This window comes from Megalopta genalis, unplaced genomic scaffold, assembly GCF_051020955.1.
Source record: "Megalopta genalis isolate 19385.01 unplaced genomic scaffold, iyMegGena1_principal scaffold0085, whole genome shotgun sequence".
In the NCBI taxonomy this organism is placed as follows: Eukaryota; Metazoa; Arthropoda; class Insecta; order Hymenoptera; family Halictidae; genus Megalopta; species Megalopta genalis.
In genome coordinates, this window is record NW_027476154.1 from 535915 (window position 1) to 549217 (window position 13303).

At 38.1% G+C, this 13303-nt stretch overlaps 1 protein-coding gene across 1 annotated transcript; it reads left to right on the top strand.

The window, feature by feature from the left end:
• The first annotated feature begins 2046 nt into the window (after nt 1–2046).
• Nucleotides 2047–3777, top strand: LOC143262073 (uncharacterized). The gene is made up of 3 exons (XM_076528033.1): nt 2047–2403; nt 3216–3431; nt 3481–3777. The coding sequence occupies exons 1-3, from the start codon at nt 2047–2049 to the stop codon at nt 3775–3777; spliced, it is 870 nt and encodes a 289-aa protein (XP_076384148.1).
• The last annotated feature ends 9526 nt before the right edge of the window (nt 3778–13303 follow it).

Genomic DNA, 13303 nt, shown 5'->3' on the forward strand with positions numbered 1-13303 from the left:
CGCAACCATAATATGCTGACGATAATGAAAGTGTGTTGCCGGCAAGAACGGTCAAAAGTGCCCTAAATTCGGCTCGCCGCGATGTCGAAATACGATGAAGCTACAAATAACTTGTGCCAGCAGAAACCACCGCCTGCCGAAATATGGCTTTGCAATCGTTATTTGCAACGTTGTTTGTTAAATACGGGCCTTGAAACGCGACGCGGGCGACCTTTACCGCGATTCCGTGCCAATTCCCGTGATTCCGTATTTAATTGTTGAGAAAATATTATTAGCAACGTTATAAGCAATTATTATTATTTTTATTATTTAAATTGGTTTCTTTCATGAATTCGGACGTATTTTGAACGAAGACTTTGTGGAAATTGTGGAAGCTTTCATTGGACGGATGTTTTTTTAAACATTGTTTATACCGGCCTTTATTGGCAAATTTTTGACAATGGATTCGTTGATAAATTTTGTCAGTATCTGATTTATTATACTTGTTTCTTATTTTTGGAATTGTAACTCAATTGTGATTATAAATGTTAATTGAAAATTCGATATTATTTCACTTTATATATAAGTACGATTGTAATATTCAATCTTACTAACTTGGGCACACTTACAATGAAAATCATATAAAAGACTATGACTTTTCTTTTTGGCTTCTTTAATATTATAACTTTTAACAGCAACTTTCATTGTAAGTTAATTGTGATTTAATATCATTGATATTTCAATCAATTAATTTCAATCAGAACTTTGATTTCAATTATCGATATTTATTAAAAATTTGCGGTAACCTCAATGTTATTATTACTGTAATTTTCAAGTTACTTTGGGCACGATTTCAATAAAAATTGTGTAGGAACTGTATTTGAATGATCTTAATTCTTTTCCTTCATTTGATGTTGCAACTTTTAATAGCACATTTAATTGTATCTCTTATAATTTACTACCATTATCTTCAGAACAAAAATTGTAATTTAATTATGATTTACAATAAATACAAGTATCCAATACATTCGAATATACTGTAATTCGAATATACCGTGTCGAATATACTGAATATACTGTAATTATCAGACTGCAGACTTTTATGCATTTATGGCAAAAATGTGTCACACTGTTTTCGACTTATCAAAACTATTCCAAGAAACAATTTATTTTTACACAATGTAGATATTTCTTACAACCGTGTTGGAAAATTGATATTTTGCATAAAGATCCGCAGTTTAGTAATTACAATTATATGAAAACTCGATAAAAATTATAATAACTCCTTGACAAGATAATTTAAGAGGCTTGTCTTAAATAGAACACCCTGTATAACTAGCGTTGACATTTCCAAAATATCACCGTAAACATTAACATGTTCAACTTTCTGAACAAACCCTCCTCAGGCCGTCGTAAAGAAGCAAGCTAACAATAAGTAAATAAAACCGCAGCGTTCATTCGACAGAAAAGTGTACTTTGCAAGTGCAGGGACGTACTCCTTGGAAAAAAGATCACACTCCCCGACGTTTGAGCTTGACACACAATGTAAAATTACCTTGTTCAACTTTCTCCTATTTACTACAGAAACAGCGGCTCTCTCGAAATACCATCGTTCCGACTATTGTACATACAATTTCATTCTCAGCCTCAGTCTAAGTCTCAGTCTAAGTCTCAGTCTCATTCTTAGCCCCATTCTCAGACTCACTCCCATTCACAGTCTTACACTCAGTCTTAATCTGAGTCCCATTCTCGGTTTCAGACCCATTCTCAGACCCATTCTCAGACCTATTCTCAATCCCATTCTCAGCCTCATTTTCAGCCCCATTCTCAGTCCCATTTTCAGTCTCATTCTCAGATTCATTCTTATTCTTATTCTCGCCCTCATCCTCATTTCCCGAAGCCAGTCCCCGCCCGTGCTGCTCTACGTCGGAATTCAGCACGCTCAGCACTATTGCGTTCCGGAAAAAAGTGCGTGAGCGGTGTCGTCACACCGAAAAATCGGTTTAAAAGCCAGCCAAATCGTCCAAGCATTCAGTTCGCTACGATTGTTCAACCGATTCTACATCGATGAATTCGTTAACAGCATGTCTGTGCGGTTTGTTGGTAGCTGCGATGGCAGTGCAAGCAATGCCAGCTGGCAAACTGGAGACCAAGATGGCCGAATCCTCGGCGATCAGTCCCAAGGATTTCCATTTGGAGGATGCGGGTGCTGAGAAGGACAGGCTGAAGAAGCAGGCGTCCTTCTGCGTGGAGATCCGTCCAGGTGCTCAAAATGGACAGCAGGTGTCTCAGGATGGGTCGCAGATGAAAATGCAGGGCCTGAGCGTGGTGCAACAATCGCAGGTGGCGCCAAAGATGCAGAGTTACAGCTTCCAGCAGGCCCCGCAGCCTGTGCAGTCTCTGGGAGTCTTCCAGGCTCCTCAGGTAGCAATTGCGTCGTGCTTTCTAATTTACCATGCGTCTCTCGACGCATAAATTCACTATGATCTGCATGTATCTTGATTTTGTGTTATTTCTTGAGAATCGTGAGAGATTTAAAGTTTTCGACAAAAGTTGTTCGTTTTTCGTAAGAGCTCTCATTTAGTAAATAATTCATCGATTGTTAATTTCGATCGATGAAAATGTACACGTAATTCTCCATTTTGTGTCATAAGTCTTTGTAATTATTTGTATAATTTAAAGGGAGAACTTATGCGTTCGAAGTTTTTTTTATCGCTTATGGTTACAGTAACACTTAATTTCTCGGTGATTCGAAGAATTTATTCGAAAAATTGATTCAAAGGATGTCTTCGAAACGTTATTCGAGAATTTATTCGAATCATTATTTGAATGTAACATAATTCGAATAAAACTTTACTCGAATCATTATTTGAAAGAAACTTTATTCGCGAATCATTATTTGAATAAAACTTTATTCAAATCATTATTTGAATTCGTTATTTGAATAAAGTTATATTTGAATAATTTATTCGAAAGATTAGTCGAATAAAATTTTATCCGTAAAATTTATTTTCAAACTGTACGAAAAAATATTCATAAAATTTATTCGAATTGTTCAAATGAAATTCTACTTGTATAATGTCCAACTCTGCTATTCCGCCATATCGTTGATTTCATCGCCACTGTGAATTCTGTTGGCGTAGTACCGATCTCCAAACTTCAACGCTAATTGATAGTTCTTAAAAATTCGTACCGACGGAGCTTGTGTGTGTTATGAAATAGTTTTCCATCCTCAGGCATACGTGGTGCCCCAGCAGTCGTTCGTGGTTCCCCAGCAGGTGGTGCCCCAACAGGTGGTTCCCCAGCAGATGATGCACCAGCAGGTGGTCCCTTCGGTGCAGACTCTGCAGATCATCCAGCCATCTCAACCTTGCCCTCAGGAGTCGAAGGTGCAGATCGTAGAAAGGAGAGTCGAGGTCCCAGCACCGACTCCAGTCCCCGAAGTGGTCACTGTAAACCTGGGGTCTCGAGCCCCAGCCCGAGAGGATCGTGGAACCGCAGACTCAGGTGATCGAGACCATTAAGCTGGTCCCAGTGCCCCCAGTTTGCAAGGATAAACTGGTTGTCGTGCCCTCCAAGCCCATGGTGGTCGTTCCTGAGCCAACTATCGTCAAGGTGCCTCATTGCACTCATCAAAGCGAAGGGATGACCTGCAACTGCAATCAACAGGCGATAAGGGCTGCCGCCGTAGGACCTGTTGATCACATGCATCACATGCACATGAGGGCTCATACTCATCCCATGCACCTTGGCAAGATGATGACTGACTTTCGTTTCCTCAAGGACCCAAAAGCTTAGAGGTAGGTGAGGAAATGTGTTAAATGAGCATTATTTAGGGACTTCGGAGTGTTAACCAACGCGGGGGTGCTATTGAAATATGAATTCAGGCAATTTTATGAATCTAGGGAATTTCGGTTTCATGAATCGGTGGCTATCTTTCGGGGATTCACAGTAAAACAGGTTAGGGAAGTTTTTGTTTATTTGTTAACCTGGTTTTACGAGATTCACAATGTTGAATTCTGGGGGAAATTCTGTTTTATAATTGCATCAATGCAGAACAGAATTATTTGGAACTTAATTCAAATGGACGGGTTGACTTTTTTAGATCCAAGTTCAGGAAATGTGTGGTTATGTTTGTCAGTTTCCGGCACTCTGCATCGAGATTCCTTCAAGTTAGATGCTTGAGTAAATTGATAGTTCGTAGGGTTGAGAAGGAAAAATTTTCAATTCTGAGTCTAGCAGTTTGGGGAATTCTTGTTTTATGAATTGGTGGCTATCCACAGGGATTCGCAAAGTGGCAAACTAGAGAATTATTGGATTATAAATTCATAACAGTGCAGGTTACTTACGATATTAAATTCTAGGGGATTTTTTACTATGTAGAGCAGAATTGTTTGGACCCATATTCAAATGAAAAGTTGATTTCCTTTTTAGCTTCAGGTGTAAAAAATGTGAGGTTATGTTTAACAGTTTCAGACATTATAATATTGGGATTCCTTCGTGACAGAAGCTTAAGTAAATTAATGGTTTTTCAGCTTGAGATTTTTCAGTTTTTCAGTCCAGGAAATTTTGTGTTTCATAAATTGCTGGCTTGTCTCTGGATATTCAGTGTGTGGCAAGCTATAGATTTGATTTATAAATAGAATGTTTGGGGACAGAGTGGTGGTCTAGTGAAAATGTTATTTTTATAAGTCCATCTATACAGTAAATATCTATTTTAATCTTTATTCAAACGAAAAGTTGATTTTTTAGCTCTGAATCTAGTAAATGTGAGGTTACGTTTGGATACTTTTGCAGCACGACGTATTTCTTACACTACAAAATTAAAATTTCTTCTCTTCTTCTATAAGATGTTTAATTAAACGCATGATTCATGGGGCTCGGGCAAAATCAAAAAATATTAAACGACCTTTCACGAATCCGTGGCAGTTTAAGGCTAGGGAATTATTGGTTTATGTGCTGGCAACAGCGCCTAGGGGATTCAAAATGTGGACTTTTAGCAATTCATGTGAAACAAAATAATTCAAAACTTTATTTCATTAATCCTGAGTGATTTTTATTGAAGTTTCTGGGATTATTAAATAATAATTATTAAGGATATTAAATAGACGGGGACATTAAAAGAGGGAATTAAATTAACATTGCAAAAATTCGTTATCCGATGCGAGAATAATAATTCCAACAATGTGTAGATTTATTTCAGCGAGCCTGGTGAAACTGCGAAATTTAATTTCGGCACATTCTCTGTATCGCAGATGAGCAATACACGTTGGATTTTCTGATGACTCTACAGCGAACGCGATGACGATCGATCTGTAGGACTCTAAAAGTAGATTCCGATGTAATGCTTCTGTACGCTCTGCGAGATCAAATAAAATGAAAAATTTGATGATACAATCACGTTGTTCAGCCGGCTAATTAGCCAACAACTCCCTGTAATAAATTTCCTACGAGCTAATTTAATTCCCCATCGGAAGTTTCCTCACCAATATTTAAATCTTCGGTCCCTCTATTTATTTTAAATTACGCTTTTCGGTTCGGCGGCTTTTCACGTGAAATAATTACACGCCGTTTAATTTATCTCATTACGTTCATACTTGCTACAATTACGTCATTGATTAAACAACGAACAGCCGTACTTTTAATAATGACTCGAACATTTGATACGATTTTAACACACTTCCCGGCCATTAATTATTTTCAGTTTCTATTCTCATCGTTGTTTAAATAATTTATTAAATGGAAGGTATCGCTATTACGAAATATTTAAACAATTTCGCAAAATTAAGCTAAAAAAGGTAGTAGGCTCCTATATACTTTGTGACTTTTATATAAATTAATTTCGAGCGATGGATAAGCATATAATTTTATAAATTTGGCATACTTTGGGCAGACTTGGCATACTTTTACACTGTCCGACACGATTTTTGGGTTCCTATAGCCACTATGAAATTCTTGTAGAGCTTCACTCCCTGAACAAGAATCCGTAAACCGAATTACTCCATCACCCTCAGTTTTTTAAATAAACGAACTTTTGTAAAAACCCAAAATTTTCGACAAAAATGAGGTATTGCAAGAGAAAAGTAAAAACGTTAGAAAGTTCTAATTGGTGTTGAAAGATAGAGGAGTTACCAACTCCAAATACTCTGGTGTGATTTTTTGTGTGAAATATAACACAGTTTGGTGATTATTATCCACAGAAATATGTAAAAAAAAACAGAACATTGAAGTACTAAACAAAGTTCAAATATTATTTACGAAAAGTGGATGCCCCATTGGATCTCTCCATCGGTGTCGATTACGCGTAGTTTCGGCCCTGTCAGACAGAGAGAAGCGAGCAGCGAAGCTCATGGCGGCAAAACGTCGTGTACATGTTGCCGTCGAACATTTTCTCGATCTACTCGAAATGAATATCGTTCCGACGCTTTTACCGGGCCGTTTCTTCTTCAGAAATGTCTACAGAATCCGATCCTGGGTAGAGTTTTCGTGCCGAACAAAAAACTTTTCGTAAAAATACAAAAATATTGCGCAGAAACTGCTCACGTCGACACTTTTTTAAATTTTCACATTAATTTATTGTTATTTAGGACCAAAAACAATTAATAAGTTGCATGCCATTATATTCGGGAAACTCTCCTCTATCTTTTAACACTAATTAGAACTTTCTAACGTTTTTACTTTTCATGCAATACCTCATTTTCGTCGAAAATTTTGGGTTCTTACAAAAGTTCGTTTATTTAAAAAACTGAGGGTGATGGAGCAATTCGGTTTTCGGATTCTTGTTCAGGGAGTGTCACAATCTTGTCGGACAGTGTAATTAGTGATATATAAATTGTGACAATTAATATCGTTTTTTAAAATCGTTTTACACTCTAAATTACATACACATAGCTTTACTATTAATATTATGGCATCGACATAAAAATATACGTCATTAAACGTGCAGCAACGCTTTTACGCTTTGAAAGATCTTCGAGAAACAGGTCTGTCAATTAAAAATATTGGAAAAAATTATGGCATTGGCATTAGAACAATTCAACGCATTCACATGATGCTACAAAAATGAATGCGCTTGGAAACGAAAATAAACGCGAACTTCAGCGAAGAAAAATAGTAAAGCTACATTATTACGATATACTAAATAAAAAATTATTATCATGGTTCGTACAAAGAGGGATACTAGGAGACCGTATAACCGATGCTCTTATATTAGACAAGGTGGCGGAATTAAGAGAAAATTTTCCGTCATATTCGGGATTTAAAGCGAGTCATGGGTGGTTAACAAGATTAAGAGACAACATGGCATACGCTTATCAAACATAGACAGGGAGAAAGCTAGTGTTGATCAGGATGCATCAAATGCTTTTATAATCGATTTTGAAAAGATGGTAGAGGAAGAAAATATAAGTTTGGAAAATGTTTACAATATGGACGAAGGTGGACTTGTATGGAAAGCACTTCCAACAAGAATACTGGCTAGAGAAGAACGTTCCCGGCGAGGTTGAACAGTGAACTGTTAGATCTACGGAGGTCGTAAGTCTCCGATTAAATCGTGTATGACACCGAGTCTGCGCGATTTCCTATGACTCTTTCGAGTGATACGGATGGTAAGTTGATAAAGAATGGTTTTAACATTGGCTGATATCAATAACACTATATTTTAACATAACATAACAATTTTTAACGCTAGGGTGACTAACTGTACTTGGCTTAGAATGAATTGAGTTGATGGTGAGACCATCGACGGAGTCTTAACCAAATTTTTTACGCGTTGATGTCTGGTTAGTATTTATCCGTTCGTTGTCTGTTTTGTTTTTTAAGAAGATTCGTTAGGGGCGTGAAGTTTTCAATGAGACACTCGGATTCAATGTTTTTTCAAGTTTTCCGGATCTAGAAAGAGAGGCAGTCGTTTTGATATATTTATATTATATATTTATATATTTATCACCTAATACAGTATCTGATCTGGAACCAATGGATCAAGGGATCATAGGAAAAACAAAAAGGTGACCGCCCCGAAGTAACAGTCACTTGCAGGTATGAATCGTACCTGCGAGTGAATCTCACGAAGAATCCGCGCGTCTCGAAGGTTGACCGTGGCGCAGGTAATAAGACTGGGGAAAAAGTGGGTAATTGGGTAATTGGTGTTGTGCAGAAGGTAAGGGGAATACGTGACGGTGAGAGAATTTTGGCGACCAGATGTAGGCAGCGTTGAAGGAAATATTACAGGCAGGAAATAACGGCTTTTCGGTATAATTAGATACTATTATTACGGTCGCTTATTTGTTTGTGGAAAGACGCTTGCAGTACAGATGGAGTCGTTTGATAATTTTCGGAATCTATTGTATGGTAGGGACGGTGTTGGGTCGAGCGTTCGAGCCGCGTATGCTTTATTACTATCGATAGCTTCTATATACTTTTAACGCGGAACAACAAGTCTTAATGGACATGAGGCGAAAAAAGATAGAATTACAATTGGCTTATGTGCAAATGCGTTAGGCACACATAAGATTATGCCTATTGTAATTTATAAATATAAAAACCTAAGAGCTTTGAAACATGTACTTTCATTACCTTACAGGCAGGAAATAACGGCTTTTCGGATAATTAGATACTATTGTTAATTTTACTATTGGTAATTTTCGGAATCTATTGTATGCTTATGTCCCGACGGTGTTGGGTCGATCGGTCGAGTCGCGTATGCTTTATTAATATAGATAGCTTCTGTAATACTTTTAACGCGGAACAATTGTAGTTTCTAAGTTGATGATTTTTTCGAGCCGTCTTCTTTCCGGCAATAAAGTCATTTCTGCATTTTCGAGTAATGCACGCCTCATCGGCAGCATTTTTTATAATAGGGTCATTAGCACGCACCGCTTCGGTCGCCCGTCCAGGCTTTCTTGCTACCTGCGGCACTGCGTGCTACGTCACTTTTACATCCCCTTTCATCGCGTCACTGATCAATCAATTTCTATTCTTCGTTTCTTGTGTCATTGTGTCATTCAACAAAAAGTCTTAGTGGACATGGGGCGAAGAAAGATAGAATTACAATTGGCGTATGTGCAAATGCGTTAGGCACACATAGCATTATGCCTATTGTAATTTATAAATATAAAAAGCTAAGAGCTTTGAAACATGTACTTTCATTACCTGTAATTTTTAAATCGCAGTCAAATGCACGGATGGGTAGAACGTTATTTTCAGATTGATTTGAAAACCATTTCAAACCATCAGTAAAATAATATCAGGAGGAAAAACAAATATCGGAGAAAGTAAAATGATGTTAAATGATTGCGAAGCCTACAAAATTTCGCTACAAGAAGAGGAAGATTTTAAAATTATATATTTACCATCTAATACAGCATTTGTCCTGGAACCAATGGATCAAGGGATCATAGGAAAAATAAAAAGAATTTTCCGGCACAAGCTTTTGCGACTTGTTTTAACATATGATCAAGGAATAAATGAATTTTATGACGATTACACATTAAAAACCTGTATTGACATTTTATCGGATTCGTGGTTCAAAGTTACAACAAAGAACATAAAAAATGCATGGAATAAACTGCTACATAATAATAATCCTGCTGGCCCTTCAATTCAATCACACATGGGAGAGTTTGAACCTGATTGGCCAGAGATAATGAGTGCAATTACAGGAGAGCAATGCATCCTGATACATGCCACACAATTTTTATTAGACTGTGAGGAGGAAGAAAGAAGGAACGAAAACGAAAAAACAGAACTGCAAAATGAACCAAACAACCACAATAAATTACATGCGGCCCTTAAGTTATTGACATCTTACAGTAAAAGAGAACCACCTTACATACAACACCTTATGGAGGCATTAAAATTATATCTTTTGAGCAAGGATAAATTAAATAAGTAAGTACATACGTATTCATATACAATGGTAAAAATTTGCAGCCAATTTGAATATGAATTATTTACAAATTAATGTTTTTTTTTTACATTATTTGTTATTAGAAAATAGAGGAAAAACACCACCTTGTTATAACGACGTATTTTATTTATTACGTAATTTACTAAAATAAAATGAATTACAGATTAAGTATCAAGTAAATAAATGTTGTTCAGTCTCATTGCAAGGCTGGAAATCTGTTTCGGTTTCCTTCCGTATTCAGGAAGAAGATCCGAAAGAACGAAATTATTTTATTGTGAAAAGGTGAAAGTTTTAGTATTTTAGGTGTACCCGGTGACTACGCGACGCATCCCGATTGCCATAGCCAGGGTGGTACCAGCGATCGCGAACTCTCTGACCACCCTTCGTACCTGCGAAAACTGTGACAGCAGCGCACCAATTTGCATCTGATCGATTGTACCAAACCATCGGAAAATAGCATTTAAAGCGACAAATTTGAATTTTTTGGGAGAATCAAATAAACATCATTGCCTAAACTTTTCACCATCGCACACCACGTGCATCTTGGCAGCGCATTACGCGCAACGTCTATCGTCTTTGATTCTATTGGCAACAGAAATATCTGTCCAAACTATATCACGTTTGGTCTCATTTGAATCAGAAATCCATCAGCAATATGTTAAAAAAAAATCAGTATTAAAATGTTAAAATTAAAAAAAATCTATGTCATTGTATTATGAGCTGTCTTCCGGGAATTCGAGTCAAAGGAGCCGGGGCGCGTGCCGCAGCACACGTGTTCACCGACTCGCATAGCGAGAAAATCGATAAATTACAGGGTCGCGCAATATCTCGGTGTCAGAAGTGGCATACTTAAGTCGCGCCAGGAAGAGAGACACTACTATACATGTATATACGGTCTAAGGACGTAACGCCCACGCGACACAATCTCTCAATAAGAGCGCGGTCCCTAGATCGAGATGTTCGATCTCAATCCATAAAACCGCGGTGTCACCAGTCTGGCTCATAACGCGTCACGGCTGTCTGGCCTCGGAAAGCGACGGAGAGGCTCTTCGGAATCGAGCAGATAGCACCGTAGGACCGCTGTCAGCCGGCAAAGACCGAGCACCCGGCGATCTATCATCCGCGATCCTCTCCCGGGAACGATTGTTAAAGAGTTTCGAATGACGGCCGGCCATTTGCGATCGATGGCCCATCCACGCGCGAGCGCGATATCGGTTTTTCCACCTAGAATTAGTATCTGGCTACGTTCAACCCCTCGTTTGACTCGGCAGCCGTTCCTCCCCCCCTCTCCATAAGAGACGAGAAGAATCCCGGGGGTTATAGGAAGAGGATTCTCGAGGTTCTAATCTCCTGATGGTCGGTCAGCTTAGCTTTTTACGGGGGCCGTATGAAAAATCTATCAGGGTTAAAGCGTCGCTGAATCATTGATCGCTTATGCACACCGGCGCGGCTTTATCGGATGGATTCTCCTGTGAGGAACCGTTTCCGAGCGGCGCGCCGATTTGAAAAATTCAGCCGCGTACCGGGCACTAATAGAGGACTTTTTGCAAGTTGACGAGCCATCCGAACCGGGTGCGCCCGTTAATTATTTTATGACGCGACGTCCACGGGATTCGCGGCGATGCTGGGGGAGGACTTAGGCTGTCTTCCCACTTGGAACCGTTTTATAGCCAATTTCAATCGACCGATTTCAATGAAATTTTCAGCGTGTACAGGGTGTTCCACGTAACCTTTGCCACGATTTTTTCCAACATCTCCGGCGGTCTAACAAATAAACGTTTCGAACAAATGTTACTCGGTTTTTAGCCGGCAACGGATTGCGATATAAAAAGCTTCGGAAAGAAATATTTTACGTAAAGAAATCAAGGTCACTTTCATTTTTTTTTAAGTTGCACAAGACGAATTCGATGACCTGTTATACCACGACCTTCGGATGACCTTGACGTAACACAGTTTTCAATGACAACATATCACTTCGTTGATCGCATTTTTTGTGCGTCAAGGTTGTCCGTAGGACATGATGTAACATATCGTTGGATTCGTCTTGGCACAAGCTACAATGATATGAAGTAAAAGATATAAGATGCAATTTAAGAAAATGAAGGTGACCTTAATTTTTTGGAATAAAACACTTATTTCTGAAACTTTTTATACCGCATTATTCCGACTATTTTTTATTCAAATTAACATTAGATTTACGGAACCCGTTAAAATGGCGTGTCACCAATTTTTTAATTTACGATTACGGCAAATGTTACAATAACACTTGTTGAGAATCAGAATAAACGTCTTATTGTTACTTTTATAAACTCATTTAAAACAGCTGTTTTTTGTCTAAAAATCTAGTATTAAATAAATATTCCAAAATGTATAATCTTATCTACAAACATCAATTCATCGAACAGTAGTATAAATATTCAACAATAACATTTTTAATCGTCGTAAAATCGATGATAATATTATACCCTCTGAAAAGCGTTCCGTAATAGGTACAGTAAATTCTCCTTAATTGATGCTCAGCTTAGAAACAAAAATGGACAATTTGGGAAGAAGAGATACAATTATTCGAGCTTTGCGGCTCGTTTTTATAGTTAACGATCGTCACCAGCTATAAAAGCGAGCCGCAAGGACACGAAAGCATTCTTTTTGGAAGAAAATTGCTGCTATATTTTTAGACATAATCATTTCAAATTTATATTTATTTATATGTAAAATAAAATTTGTATTCTAAAGATTTCTATGGAATTTTCAATGAAATAATCATCAATTATTAATGAATTGAAAATGAAATAAAAATTGAGACCATCTTCAACGAAAAATTTTAATTCTGACCAACGATGCCCTAAAATATTGGTAGCGGTACGGTAAATTTTGTTGGCGCCTCGGAGTCGCCATTCGAGTGCAAAGGGTTAGTTTTTATAATCAATCGTACGTCAGCGGTGTCTGGCATTCTTCGAGCGTCATTTAAAAATGTTTATTGCTCCATGATATAGTAAAAAAATATACGGTTACGATCGCGAGAGTCTACAGAATCGTTCTACGAAAAATTCGTGCCTCTAGCGTCACAAGTTACACCGGGAAAAATTCTCAAACGCGATAATTTGTCTGCTGAAAAAGAAACTCATCTCCCAGCAATTCGAGTTTCAAACTGAAATCTTCGAAGAACCGACAACGAGATCGAGAAAAGATCGTCTCGCGACGTGTAAATGAAATCGGAATCTACGAGATAAAATTCATCGTCGGTTATCATCACGGCCGGAAGCGTGACCGCGGCCTAATAAGTGTCCTCGAGCGGGTGGTTTCGCTCACCTCTTGGAGCTCTGCGCGCCCATCGCGGCGATCACGGCCGATTGGCGGGAAATTCGAACGGGGTTCCAGCGCGTCCGCGGTGCGGCAACAGCAATCAACCGAATAATT